This window comes from Podarcis liolepis (genome assembly GCF_965112155.1).
Source record: "Podarcis liolepis genome assembly, chromosome: 5".
In the NCBI taxonomy this organism is placed as follows: Eukaryota; Metazoa; Chordata; class Lepidosauria; order Squamata; family Lacertidae; genus Podarcis; species Podarcis liolepis.
The window spans coordinates 18,242,193-18,257,497 of NC_139556.1; the positions used below are offsets into that span (position 1 = coordinate 18,242,193).

Sequence of the window (15,305 nt, forward strand, 5' to 3'; positions counted from 1 at the left end):
TGCTGTCTCCTTTAGAAATAAGTGTAGATCTGTAACCCTTCATCTTTTATGAAACTGTAAAACATTGGGAAGATGACATGTGGTACCAGTACCATGGTGCGTATATTTAACATAGACATAGAGATTGAACCTCTAGAGTGTCAATTCATAGCTTGTTGAATCCGTTCCAGAATAAATTCTGCTGTGGGAGGTGTGGGTGGGTGTTTAAAGGTGTATGTCATTTTGCTTAATGAAATGTACCTAACTAAATGACACAAATATTGTACATTGCTGAATCATTATGTGCTTCATCATAAAAGAATTGACTGTGCAGTGGCACTGCTTAATGGACCTTTATTGTGGCATTGAACAGCAATGTGAAATCATATAGCACCAGGAGCTTGTTAACCTCTGTAGGCAGATGGTTATTAGCATATATGGCACCAAGTGATAGGCTTTATGGTAACAGAGCTGAACTTCTGGCATTGAAATATTCAAACAACATGTGGGCAAGGCTTAGAAGATTTTAACTGGATTGTGACTGTTAACTGCTAGCCATTCTCAGTAATGGGTTGGAGTGGGGAATGCATTCAAGGCCAAATGGAGGGTTGCTTGGCTATTGGAGATCAGCAAACCAGATGGTTGCCCCAGGCTGCTCCCTCTCTAATCTGTTTATATTCATTACTTCAGTTTCACCACTATCAAAACAAAATATATAATGCTTAACAATAATAAGATGATGGAATGAGAAGAAAATACAATTGATGTGAAATAATTAGGCAGCATTGTGTGGGTTTCAGTTTGATAAACTTTCCTGGTTGCTTGCATTTATCACAAATATAAGAGATTTGGTTTGGCGTCTCTTGACTGTTCCTCAGCATTATCTTTATGTTTCTGCATTAGCCTTTAGCTAAATCAGCACTTAATCAAGCTAGATGCACTTTCCCAGTAAACTCAGTACTGCTTCTTAGTATCTTTCATGTTAAGCCTTTCCCAGTTCTTGTTTTCCTTTTATCATGTTTTATTTGTACCTTCTGCACGGTTCTTAGTTGGACTTACGCTTTTTTTTCTTAACTAAAATAACACATTAGTGCTTATGTAGGTTGTCTTTAATGCTGCGCAGAAATGCATCTTTCTTTAAGAATTCCATTACTTTAAGTGTATTTTTTAATTAATATGAATGTAGCCCTTTTGTAATGAAGCATGCCCACAAAAGCCTATTATACTGGATTTAGGGTGTTATCTTCCTCCGCATTATTGGAATGTCATTTTTACAGTTGCTGGCTTTGAAGCAGTCAAGTATCTTGAAGCTTTTGTAGCATAAGGCTTGGATCTCCTGGGATCATGTTATAGTTGTAACAGTCTTCAAAAGGCAGAAGCTTTACTGTTGTAATGCAGTGCAGCATATAGTCAAGGAGACCATTGAAATTAGTGAGGCTAAAGTCCATGAACTGTATATTGAGCCTAAGGAATGCATATTCCCTTTCTGTAGGGATTTCTTTGACCAAAACCTGAAGCACACTTTGACCCATTTAGACCCTGTCTTAACAGGAGAGCTGCATTTTGGAAATGTTCTACTGCATGGTCATCTGTGCAGTGTCACATATCGGTTCTACAATCTGTGCAAAAATATTCAGGAATATTTAATCTAGGAACTCATGCACTTTTGCTCACAGAAGATTTTCACTATCTGCAAATGCCTTGAAGGGGAGGGATGAATAACCGAAACCAAATGCAGTATCCAGTGCTTTTTTCTGGGGATATGCATACCCTTAAACATTTTGTGAATTTAAGTTTGGCCTCATTGAGGGGCAGTATTATTTTTTTAAAAAATTAATATTTATTGATTTTCCAACCATTTAAACACAATAAAACAGAACAAACAAAAAAGGAAAAGAAAAAGAAAAGAAAAGAAAAGAAAGAACATAAGATTAACAAAACAAGACGCAAACCATTCAAAACACAAAACAATTTCAATATCTTAACTTTCATTCCCTTATTTCCACGACCTCCTCACGCCTCCCTTTTTGTATTCCACTTATATTAATTGTTTCAGCAATTCCTTTCCATCTTCCTCTGTTTTCTATCCTATAATTATCTTAACATATTCTAATCTTATTTTTTCCTTTAATACTCTATTAGTCTATTTATACTTAATTCCTTATAACATTTCTACTAAAGCCATATAACTTCATTCCAACATTTTTCTAACATTCATTATTTTTACAATATTTCTATAAATAGTCTTAAACTTTTTCCAGTCTTCTTCCACCGATTCTTCTCCCTGGTCTCGGATTTCTGCCAGTCGTTTCCGCCAATTCCATATAGTCCATCAACTTCATCTGCCATTCTTCCCGGATAGATAAATCTTGTGTCTTCCAGTGCTTCACAATGAGTATTCTTGCTGCTATTGTTGCATACGTGAAAAGAGTTCTATCCTTCTTTAACACCAATTGGCCGACCATGCCCAGGAGAAAGGCCTCTGGTTTCTTCAAAAAGGTATATTTAAATACCTTTTTCATTTCATTATGAATCATCTCCCAAAGTGTCTTAATCCTTGGGCATGTCCACCAAAGGTGAACTCTAATCCTCAAATTTGTCTGTTTTTCTTTAAGTTCAGTCATAGCAAGCGTCAACTTATAGTCATCAAATTGCTTCTGTAAGGCTGGGGCTCTCTTTCTCTTTCTCTCCAGTTGTGTTTCTTTACATTCAGCAACAACAGCTTTTTCCCTGGCCTCCTCCGCAGTTAGCCATATCGAAATAGGTTCCTGTGTCAATTTCTCAGTAGTTTCTATATTAGTATCATTTATACTTTCTATATTTAAGTTAGTTTTAATGATTGAAACATCCACTTTCGCATTTATCGTGTCCATTTTCCTGTGAAGCTGATCCAATGAATCATTTATCTTAAATAATGCAGCCACTACAGCCTCTTCTGTCAACATTTCTCTTGGTTTTACATATACTGGTACAAAGGCTGCAACAGAAAAAGCAGGGGGGGCAATGTTTTGTCAGCAGTTGACTGGTCTGTTTTTCCTTTTCCATTAACCATAACACTTAAAAGATTCAAGGTCAGTCCCAGAGTCTCACGGTTTTTAACTTGCAGCTGGAAATTTCCCTAACCCAACTCTTGTAAAGCAACCGGTTTCAAAGGCTTCCACTAGGGGGAAACAGTTTCTATTTGTAATAGTCAATAGTATCCTCTTTTAAACAATCCAAAAATTAGTTTCAAGTTAGTTTCAATTTTCAGTTACTTTTACTCCTTTTTAAAGCAGCCGGAAACAGTAGAAACAATGTATTTCTCTTGTTTAACTAGCTGTCAATGAACGTTCTAAACGCTGTCAATGAACATTCCAAAATACGTCAGTCCTACTAGCAGCCCATTTCCAGGGTCAGAGCGGCGGTGTTTTAGCTCTCTTCACTCTCTCCTGCAGGCATACTCAGTCCACAACTTCCCCCCCTTCTCCTGCCTCCAAAGGGGGGTTTTGTTCTTTACCGATGGAAATTTAATCTTTTACAAAAGACTTTCCAGGACTCCAGCTTGCAACTTCATTGCCTCAGTCTATTTACAAAAGGGGAAGGCGGACTTCCTATTTTGGACCTCCCTGCTTCGATACCAAATTATACTTTTAGAAATCCAATTCTCCCATTTCAGCTCTACTCACGGGTAATTACTTTAAAGTCAAATTGTCCACATGAAAAAGTCAGCGCTCTCCGGCAATGGCTGTGCGGCTTCGCTCCGTGGAAGAAGCAGACGATTCGAAGCACCGCGCCACTCACCCCACGGCGCTCCGGAGCCCCGAAAACGGGTTTCCCCGCGAGTAGGGGAGGCGCAGAAGGTGCCCGCTGAATCCCACGTTCACAGGCTTCTCCCGCCTGTGATTTTTTGCGGGTCTCCGCCTTCGCCATGGCAGCCAGACCCAATTTCCCACGGGGCAAATTCCTCCCGGTCAGAGGAATTCCGCCATTGCCGATGGCGCCAACCCGGAAGTCCCCATTGAGGGGCAGTATTTCAATATGAGTAGGAAAATGAGAGTACACCTAAACATATATATTTTTTAAAAGAAAAAAAGCACTGGCAGTATTTCAGGGAGCTTTCTCTCTCTGGAGTTTATGTTTTCTGCAAGGTTTAGCCATTGCTGTTGTACTTCCCCACTTTTCCTCTTTTACAGCTTTATGTGAATACTTTTGTAAAGGTCCCACTGTAGTTCACATAGCTGACAATAAGTAGCTGCATCAACTGCAGCATCACAAGAGTATGGCGGGCAGGCAAGGAAGCAAGTGTTGCAAATGGTGAGCAGCCCAGGCAAGCTGCTGAGGAAGGAGCAACATTGAATGGGCCAAGGAGCCTCAGAGAGCGATTTGCCAAACTGTTCTCTGAAGCACTTCCCACCATCCTCCCATGACTTTTAAGGAGGGTGGGGATGCTTTGGGGAGTGATTTGTCTGAAACATCCCTATCCTCCATTAAATGATGGAGCCCAGGTGAGCTGCTGAAGGAGTGACATTTAAAGGAGGTGCTTCAGAGAGTAGTTTGGACCCTCCTCCATTAAACATTTAATAAGCTGTGAGACAAGAGCTGTTTGGATGAGCTCTGGGAGAAGGGGATGGGGTTTTGGGGTGAGCTTTGGGGCAAGCTGTGGGGGAGGTGTTTGGTCAGGTGGGTGAGGGGTGGCAAAATGGTGGGTGGTTAGCGAATGGAGCAAGTAAAAGTTGTGGTGGCAGCTCCTCGTTGTTCCATATAAGATTAGTGGAGCAATACCAGTTTCCTTGGCTGGAGCCCTAGAATGTTTCCAGTAACTGAACTCATGTGAGAAAGGGCTGTGATGAGTGACTATAATAGTTTGCATTTACAGTTGTTAATCCTAAGGCTGACCAGTCTCTTTAACTGTAGTTAAAGAAGGAGAGGAGATGCGGGGGAGATGTGTATTTCTGTTTGAGCACAGTTGTTGCAACTGCACTGGTTAATTGCACTTATTATAGTTCTTATTTAATAGACAGAGTGCTTTACAGCCTTTGTGCTTCATGTCCTCAGAATAACTCTGTGGAGCCGTTGATTATATTTACTGTTTTATGACAAATATTGAGAAGGTGGCTTGCCCCAAAGCATCCAGGAATTTGATGGCTTACTTGGTTTGAACACAAGCCTTAGTTAAAGCTTTTAACCCCCAGACCACTCTGACGACCATCATTTAGTCTTGTCACTATCATATAATTCTGATGGTTTTGAACTAATATGTATATCTATATTTGATGAGGCTTCACCAGCAGTATTTAGCTGTTAGGATGTTGTTTAGAATTTAAGCAAAGTAGCACGAGTAATTCATATGCAGTGTTGCTATCGTTTATTTTTATGGTTTGTTAATGCTGACTGCTTCTTAAAATTTTCCATATTTTTTGCTAGGTCTGTAACCAGCGATGAAGGATCCATGAATGCATTCACAGGAAGGGGGTCACCTGGTAGGGGTCAAAAGACTAAAGTCTGTACCACACCTTCATCTGGTCATGCTGCATCTGTGAAGGATTCAAGCAGCAGATTGGCTGTTACAGACCCCACCCGGCCTGGTGCCACCGCCACCAAAATCACCACCACCACCTCCACCTACATACCTGCCTCTACACTTAACGTTAACAAGAAAACCAAAGGGCTTATTGATGGCCTTACTAAGTTTTTTACACCGTCACCCGATGGTCGCAGATCACGAGGTGAAATAATAGACTTTTCAAAGCATTATCGTCCAAGGAAAATGGCCTCTCAGAAACAATCATGTACTTCTCATGTGTTGGCTACAGGTACCACACAAAAGCTAAAACCTTCTTCACTTCCACCCCCAACCCCCATCTCTGGTCAGAGCCCCAGTTCACAAAAATCCAGCACTTCCATCTCTTCTAACTCTCCCCAAAGCTCCTCCAGTCAGTCAAGCGCACCCTCCTTTAGCAGCCTTCCTAATAACAGTCAGCTAAAGGGACTCTTTGATGGACTTTCTCATATTTATTCCACTCAGGGACACTCTCGAAAAAAGGGGCACCCGAGTTATGCACCGCCCAAGCGTTTGCGTCGTAAAGCAGCATTTTCTTCCACATCCAAGTCTAAAACTGCTTTCTATGGAAAGAAAGAGATTAGAAGTAGGTTTATTTCTCATGCCTCCGCCTCTGGATGGGGTATGTCTAGAGGACGTGCTTTTAAAGCAATTGGTCACTTCAAGCAAACAACCTTCCTTAAAAAGCGCAGGATTCTAGGCAGATTAAAGTATAAAGTGACCCCTCAGATGGGGACCCCCTCACCAGGGAAGGGGAACTTGGCAGACGGAAGGATTAAACCTGATCAGGATGATGGTAAGCAACAGGTCAAAGCGCCAACCAAACCTGCGTCCCGTCCAAATCCAAATTCTTATTTTGTCACACAGGTCTCGGCTACTTCTCTTCTGACTTCACTCTCATACAAAAGCAATGAACTTTGACCTTGTAACTAATGCTGACTAAATCTCCAAATTGTTTTTCCAACTAATGCTGTACCGCCTTGTTTGTCAGTTTTTGCATATGTAGTGGCACTAGCACCCCCCCACCCCAATGTCTTCATAATGTTGCTTTTATGCCTTTTGTAGTAGCATATTGGTAGCCACTCCATGCTGTCCCTTGCCCTTTCTCTGGCCACAGTGCTGATGGCATTTATTAGGATGACCATTTCAACTCTTCATTTCCCTCTCCTCCATCGCTTTTCCATGACACATTCCATCTGCTACACAACACTGGATTTGTACTGCTGTGAAATTTACTCTTCCCAGTTTTTAAATAAATCTTTCCTTTTTTTCTTGAAGAAGCAAAAGTCTGTATTCCTTGCCTTAGTTTCTTCTAATCTGTTTCAAATAGTTTTGCCTAAGATTGTTTTAGTGTTGAAAGCTTGTTTTCTTTTTCTTAGAGGTTCAGATATATGGTTAGGATATGTGAAATCTATGCTGCTGTATCAGTTGTTTGATATAGTTTTGTATTCAAAATGTCTTTTTTAATTGGGTAGGAGTAGAGTGTAAATTCTAAGTTAGGGCATGAAAGAAAATGCTGCTGTTTGTCCTGGCCGTGTTTATTTAAAATAAATCTGCAAATGTTTTAGTAGATACTATAATAATAAAGATTTGCTACGTCAACTGGAAAGATCAGTGGGAAGCAGGATTTTAAAGCATTAGTCACTCAGAAAATGCTGGGAGCTACATTTTGATTGCAAAAGGTGTTTGTTGCATCATGGTGGTGAATAAACTCTCTGCTGGTTTTAAACAACAGGTACAGAAATCAAAATAAGCATCAAACAAGAAAACTCAGATCTGTTTCTGGTGGGAAGCAAGGATATTATTACAGAAGAAGATTTGGAAATGTTTAAGCAGGCCCAGGAACTTGCAATGGAGGTAAGGTTCACAGGTGCCAGCTATGTGAACAGTACTGATACGGTAATTTGTTGCTTGATATGAGGAGAAAATTGTGCTGACTGCTTAGTTCTGCTTAATGCCTCTTTTATTAAGGCTAGTTTGTATATAATGGTATACATCTAATCTAGAACCCAAGTATCTCATTAGGGTAAAAGTAAACTTGAATGGGAAGTTCTCTATATAGCTTCAGGCATGGTGCAGAGTGAATAAGTTTCACAGCACTTGGGTGCCTTGATAGAAGTCCTTATTTTTAAGGATGTGGATAGTTTGTGCTACTTTTCATTCCTCTGTAAACAGATGTCTCTCCACCTAACACCTAAAATAGTGTAATACCCCAAAAATAGCCTTACTAGTGAAATGTGATGGGGGGGATTCTGTTGCGCTTTCAAAACTTTTGTTCTTTAATTGTGATTAATAGAAAATTGGTTGTAAAAATGGTGGAGAAACAAATGGACGCTACCCTTCAGTGATAGAATTTGGGAAATATGAGATCCAAACATGGTACTCCTCGCCTTACCCACAAGAATATGCAAGGTAAGGAGAATGAACCTATAAATTGTTTTATGACAAACACCATCTCATAGCTCCAAAAAAAGATTCCTTTACAACTTACTTGCAAAGCTTCTCAAATTCAGACATGCAGTGAAACCACAACTTTATAACTTCCCTTCTCTTTCTTTCCTAGCTTGCAGATTATCATTGAACGTTGCCGTAAAATCGGCTTGGCACTGCCAAAAAATCAAAGATTAAAAATATATATTGCCTGCAGATAAGCCTGTTTAGCTACAGAATGCCTTGTACACACCCTTTTGTGGCTAAGGAAAAAAAGGCTAGCCCCCAAATTACTTCATGCATGTCCCTTTCTTTCTACATGGAGCTTGAGATAGTTCTCTTAAAACATATCAAAAATAATCATAAATAATTAAGAGTTCAGTGTTCAAAGCGTCCGCAATTAGAAAATCCACTTTTAATGTATGATATTTTAGTGTTTTTTGGTTTCTGTGGAAGCCGCCCAGAGTGGCTGGGGAAACCCAGCCAGATGGGCGGGGTACAAATAATAAATTATTATTATTATTATTATTATTATTAGTAAAATGTAATTTGTTATTTTTCTTGGTGCCAAAATTTTAAACTTCATAGTTCAACATTTTGAGACTATTTTGCCATGGATAGAATATGACAAGCCTTGCAAACAGTAATGTTGATAATAAATAGCTTCCTATTTCACTATATCGTGTCAAGGGATGGCTCAAGCACTTGCCATCAATGTGCTCACAGTAATGTATGCTCTACTTTTGCCTGTAATTGGGCCCCAGTTCCTCAGTGTTCAAAAATGGTCTATATTTTCATCCATTTTTGAAGGGGTCAAGAGAAAAAGTTAAACAAAATTGGAGGGGCGGAGAGATTTACCTGAAAATCGGCAGACTTCTACCACCACCTCCTTTTCTTTTTAGAAAACCTTTCTCGCAGTGGTGCTCTTACAGCCTAGCATTTTTTCTTGGACCTGTGCATTCCATTTTAACCTCCTGTTTCCAAGTATCAGATATTCCGTTTCATCCAATAATTTAGGGAAGGCAGGAGATGTCAGAGATAACTCAAGTGGAAAGTGGTCCCAGCTCTGGGAATTATCCTAAAGGTGTCTCGGTTGATTGGCACATTATTGGATGTTAGGATATAATCTATGGTGCTAGTAAATCCTCTGGGGGAGATAAAAGTAAAATAACCCTCTTGATCCCCTTGACCGTGCCCATTGCATAACAAATGTTTATGCTTAATTATAAGTTCACAGAGATAATTCCCAGCGCGGTTAGAGAGGTGGTGTCCATTGCTGCCCTCTGACAGATTTTGGGTTCGTCCTCCCAGTTTAGTCCAGATAATATTGTATTTTGTGGGGAAACAAGGCTGATCCGGGCATTGAAGTCGCCTCCCAAGACAAGCCGAGGGTTAGGAGACAGAGAGTCTATACTTTCGAGTAGTTGGTCAAGCTTTCCCCAATATGAGCTCAGTTCCCCACAAGACTTCACTGGAGGTATGTACACGCAGATACGGTAAGTATTTCTCCGGAGACTATCAGAAAGGGACAATACTAAAAAAATTAGGGGTGGTCAGCGAGGGACACTGTTGAATTGATACATTAAGAGATGTTGACGCCAGCACTGCCAGCCCCCCTGCTAGGCCTTCCATACTTTACAGTTTTAAGAGCTGGTTGAGTGTAACTTGTAAAACCCTGTAATTCAATTCAACCATGGTGCCCTCTTTTGCCCAAGTTTCTTGAAGATGATATGTGTTTGTAGAACAGAAATCACTGTCTTGGGTCTTGTTCGGCCACCCTGTTACATTCCATGAGAGAAGTTTAATTGTTTTACAGTGATTTAGTCAATTGCTGGCCAATGTACACTCGGAGTTTACCAGTTTTTGAGGCAACATGGATGCTAGTGGAATGATCCAGATGTTCAATTATTTCAGTCGTTATAAAGTACTCACATTTCATAAAGTACTCACATTTGTGTTCACTGGGCCTTTTATTTGCAAATTGCTCACCAGCGGGGATTTCTTGGGCATAGTTCCTGACTCCTCCTCAACTAAATATCTCATCTTTGTCCCGTACTCCGGTGGTTCTATAGTTATCGTTCTGTTGTGGCCATTGGGTCTATTGTCAGTGCTCAGATTCCTGAAGATGATTGTCTAGGGGAATTGGCTGTTCCTTTTGGCTCACCGGGTTATTTTGATGTTGGGCATGATTCTGAGAATTCAACTCGGGCATGTCTGTTTCCTCCCCTCCTGTCGAGTTTTCTTTTGCAATGTCATTACTTCCATTGGGGATCCAGGCCTTGGTTTTGTGGGCCCCTCTGTAGCACCAGTCCTCATCTTACATAAGGGTGCAACAATAGAATTGTGAAATACCCGGGTTGGAAAAACTCCTCTGCTTGACAATTTCAGCTTGTGAATCAGTGAGGGCAGTCTAGTAGAGGAAAAAGTTAACATAATTTTTGGATTTGATTTTTGGTATTCAAGGGTTCAGTCCCAACTAAGTCAGTCTCTGTAAGTCCAATACCAAGTAAGTCTGATAAATGTTATTTGGAACGCTGGACAACTTTCCAGTTAGGAGTTTGATCTAGTCTTCCACAAATTGTCATGCAGATCTTTTTTGGTTGGAAGACTCTTAAATAAGAAGAGTTTGTTTTAAGAGCCTCTGCGCATTCTATGTCAAGCTTCGGGGTCTGCTCTTGTTGTGCCATTTCACTTTGGTGCTTTGGTGTTCTGTTAGTGCCTGCTTGCCTTTAACTGATAAACTGTGGACCTCTTTGGATAACTGGGTTATTTGAGAGGCAATACCTCTAATTTGTTGGAAGATATGCTCAACCGTTCTTGCAATTAGAGTTAATTGGGTGCTCTCCCTACTTGTTATTCCTTCCTCTCTTAGAGGCACAGGGTCAACTTGCCCCAGTGTTGGATCCAGTTCTGCACTCTCACCTTGAGTATCCTCCTCATTTTCACAATCCTCTTTAAGGGGAGAAAACCGGTTTTTTTGTTGGAACTGTTAAAGCAGATTTGTTTTTAAAAGTCCTCCATTTTAGATTGCTTGGGAGCCGGTGAGAGAACTGCCTCCTCTGGGTCCCTGTTGTGTTTACTAGCAGGCATAGTATTGCAGTGGGGTGTAAACTAGGAGAGGTTTCCTTAACCAAAGAGAAGAGAAAAAATAGAAAGTGTTCAGTTTGTTCAATTTAAGAGTTTCTCTGTGTGGTGACTGCCAGGAGTTCCAGGAACAAAGTATAAAAGGGAGCTGGCGGTTAATAGCTAGCAGCTGGCGGCCTGCCCAGGATACTTCACAGAACTTGGCCAAGGTGTTTCTCATAACATAGATAAGAAGATGCTGATAGAATCTCAGTAGGTTGGTAAGTTTAAAAGTAGAAAATTAAACAAAGAGGGAAATTTACTTCCATGGGTAGCAATTGACACTAATTACATTCCTGTTATCTGCGGAGCTCCGAAGCCAGCTTGCTAAGCTGTTGCCATCTTGGAACCGCCACCAACCAGTGACTGTTGGTATTGTTCAGTAGTTGATAGTTGAACAATTTAGAATGATGAGATGAATGTTGAAGAGCAAGTCAGGCAATAATGGAATAAGTGGGCCAGAAGAATATAAGGTAGGGGAATATGCAGAGGCTCCAGATCAAACTGATGAAAGGTTGGCAGGACTGGATCAAGAAATCATACTGAAGGAATAATCATTGTATGAAAATGGAGATGACCTCCATACAAGAATTCGGAGAAGTAGAAGATAAGATTACAAATGGTGATTTAGAGAAATATCTGGACATAGTGTTGATGGAGCTGAGAGGCAAAAAAAGCTTTGGGATTTCACTCCTGACTTTTCTTTAGTTTTAGCAGATTTGGTGTGAATTCAAAGAATGGTGATATTAAAGTTATGGTATTGCCTCTGGAAAAAGACTGGGGGGAAAACAAAAAATTGAAGGTCGTAGAGGAGATCGGAATACCATTGTAAACACAACAGGAAATAGAATACAGCAGGAAATGGAACTGACTACAGTGGTACCTCGGGTTACATACTCTTCAGGTTACAGACTCCACTAACCCAGAAATAGTACCTTGGGTTAAGAACTTTGCTTCAGGATGAGAACAGAAATCGTGCTCCGGCAGCACGGCGGCAGTGGGAGGCCCCATTAGCTAAAGTGATGCTTCAGGTTAAGAACAGTTTCAGGTTAAGAATGGACCTCCGGAACGAATTAAGTACTTAACCCAAGGTACCACTGTACACGGAACTGGACACAAACTAATGAGAAACAAAAATGGAATAATACAACAGGAAATGGGCTATAACAAGAAAGGGAACTGAGGATATGGAATTGGACATGAACAAGTGGATATACAACAAGAAAAAATGGAATATCGGCTCAATGTGCAAGCACAATGGAGAGACTGTAATATGGACATGGACAGGAAGAATTATATTCAATATGGAGTAGTGGTGGTGAGAATTAATCGAAATTAAAGGAAAAAAATATGGTTAACATTTATTAAGAATGACAATTAGTCTTGGACTTTCTGTGAGAAAAAGAAATAAATGATTCTGAGATACCTTAACTGGTAGGAAATATTGTTTAACAGAAAGTGGTAGATGTTCACATTGACCAAAGTTTTTAAATAATCATATTCTCTTTTATGTGGCTGGCAGATGGGAAATCAGAGTATTTCTTTTCTGTTGCCTTGCTTATTTTATTTTTCTCTTTTTCTATCTTCTCTTTATCTTAGTTGTCCCCTTCTTTCCTTTTTCTGTTTACCTTCTTTTTTGGTATCTTTTGTAAATGCATCTGTATTATGGAAAATCTTAATAAAAAGTCATTTAAAAAGTTGAAATATTAATTGCAGGTTTTATTTTTTTAAACAATTCAGGTGTTCATTAATTTAGATAAAGGCTGAATTATGAATACTGTAGATAACTTCACTCAGAACACATTGATGTGTTTACACAATGCATATAATAATGTTCCAATATTATGATGGGATTTGACTTCACAGCTGGTTTATTATTATTATTAGTATTATTATTAGTAGTATTATTAGTAGTAGTATTATTAGTATTATTAGTATTATTAAATTTGCTCCCAAGTCCAGCTAGAATTTATGGGCACTTGGAAATACCTCAACAGAATTGTTATGACTCCAGCCTCATAATAAACAACTTGTTATGAAGTATGATATGCTTTAAGCTTGCTTGTTGTTTTATTTGCTTGTTTAATACATATAGTGCTCTGGTTGAGTAAGAATGTTGGCATTTTAAAATACAAAGAATTGTATACTAACTGCTCTGATTTTTAAACTTAACAGACTATCAAAGCTTTTCCTGTGTGAATTCTGTCTTAAATATATGAAAAGTAAAAATATTTTGCTAAGGCACGCAAAGAAGTGTGGCTGGTTTCATCCTCCAGCCAATGAAATCTACAGGAGGAAGGACCTTTCAGTGTTTGAGGTAGGAAGCATTTTATTTGCGTCAGTAGTACTGCAGGCTAGTTGAAGAGTAAGAATGTAGTAAATGTATTAATCTCCCCACCCACAGCTATCTGTAATGTGGGTGCTCCTGATCCCCCCCACCCAAACACACACACACACACACACACGCACGCACACTGTGCTTGGCCCCAGAGGATGCCCATTTCCCATGAGTTACCGTATTTTTCGCTCTATAAGATGCACCAGACCACAAGATGCACCTAGTTTTTGGAGGAGGAAAACAAGAAAAAAATAATAATCTGAATCTCAGAAGCCAGAACAGCAAGAGGGATCGCTGCGCAGCAAAAGCAGCCATCCTTCTTGCTGTTCTGGCTTCTGGGATAGCTGCGCAGCCTGCATTCGCTCCATAAGACACACACACATTTCCCCTTACTTTTTAGGAGGGAAAAAGTGAGTCTTATAGAGCAAAAAATACGGTATTTGTTGCTCAAGGAGGTACACTTTTGATTTTAGTGTGATTTTCCAACTTCTCCTGAAAGATTCCTGTTTTCCCAAGTAAACCTGTCCCACTATTTTAGAACACTGGAAGACCACTGATACTGGAAATCTGTTTTCATCCCCAACAGAAATTCTATAGTTTAGAAGAATTGTGGTAGGAACTTCAGACCTGTGTAAAAAGAAATTCTGTATTGTGTCATCTATTGCTGTACGGATCAGACTGTATGGTAAGATACAAAGTAAATGATGGAAAGCAAGTAAGATAAATTGAGGAAGAAGGATACTCGTTAAATGTAGAAGCATGCTTATGAAAGAACACAAGGAAGTATCGACCTTCCCTCCACAAAGTAAAGAGCAGCAGCTATTTTACATCCTTTGATCTTTCTGTCCATGTATTTAGGATCAAAGAAATGTAATTTGTGAAGAATAAATCTGAAAGTGACACTATTTTCAACTGATCTGGGAAACATTTTTTTTCATTGAAAATAGTATTTGCTTTTGTATCTAACAACTTCTGTGTGTGTATAATGCCAAAGTAACTTCCTCTTTGCAGACTTAACACTTCAGAAACTTAGAATAATGTTACTTGCTTTATCCTCCATCTGGTACAACGCCTTCAAAAACCAGCAGCTTAGCATATCTGTAATGATATGTTCACAAATTTGTATCTTTAATTAGAGGGAAGTAAACTTTTGAAATGCCATAAATCAAAATTATATTTTACAAGTTTTACAAGTTACTTGTAAAAAAATGTATTGATGGTCTAATATTTAATATGATTCTGAGAAAAACCTGGTTTTGTTCACTTTAAATATTATGTGCAGTGATCCACTTCCATACTTAAATATTAATAAGGGAATTTTTCTCCTCCATAGGTTGATGGGAATGTGAGCAAAATTTATTGCCAAAATCTTTGCTTGTTAGCAAAGCTCTTTCTGGACCACAAAACCTTATATTATGATGTTGAGCCATTCCTTTTCTATGTTCTCACAAAGAATGATGAAAAAGGATGCCACTTAGTTGGGTACTTCTCCAAGGTAAAAGTTTGATCTTAACATCATGAGAATATCTTGCTTTTGTGCCAAAGCAGTAACACTGCTGATTTGGAATGCATAATATCAACCGAAAGCAAACACTGTTTTCTGATTACAAACAAATACAATGCCAGTATCATTTTAAGATCTCAAGTATTCTCTCTTGGGCTTTATTTATCATTCTACTATATTTTTTCACTTTAGAATGTTTCCATCAGGTGTGACAGATCTCCTGTTTCGTTTGGCACTTCCAGTTTTGTTGTAGTTATTACTTATTTTGTTACTCAGGTAGTATAGCATCTCATCATGCCTTTTATGACAATTTTCTTTTATTGTTTAGTGAAAATGTAAGGTCTTTAGTCTGAAGATTTTCTCTTGAGATTCCACCCCCTGTATACTCGGTG

The 15,305-nt window shown here is 39.3% G+C and overlaps 1 protein-coding gene and 1 long non-coding RNA gene across 16 annotated transcripts in view; one reads left to right on the top strand and one right to left on the bottom strand.

Annotated features, from left to right (window-relative positions):
- Window positions 1–15,305, top strand: part of KAT6B (lysine acetyltransferase 6B) — an 86,992-nt gene that overhangs the window by 38,473 nt on the left and 33,214 nt on the right. For 7 of the 15 annotated variants that reach the window (XM_083502303.1, XM_083502305.1, XM_083502304.1 and 4 more), the window contains 5 exons: window positions 5,383–6,314; window positions 7,254–7,375; window positions 7,815–7,930; window positions 13,247–13,388; window positions 14,743–14,904. In XM_083502303.1, the coding sequence (XP_083358429.1) occupies window positions 5,383–6,314; window positions 7,254–7,375; window positions 7,815–7,930; window positions 13,247–13,388; window positions 14,743–14,904 (1,474 nt within the window). The remainder of the gene's footprint in view (window positions 1–5,382; window positions 6,315–7,253; window positions 7,376–7,814; window positions 7,931–13,246; window positions 13,389–14,742; window positions 14,905–15,305) is intronic. The other 8 variants (XM_083502308.1, XM_083502310.1, XM_083502309.1 and 5 more) reach the window with 2 other exon arrangements.
- LOC310706742 overlaps window positions 1–15,305 on the bottom strand; it is a 50,333-nt gene that overhangs the window by 21,792 nt on the left and 13,236 nt on the right. The gene's annotated exons all lie outside the window — the stretch shown is intronic.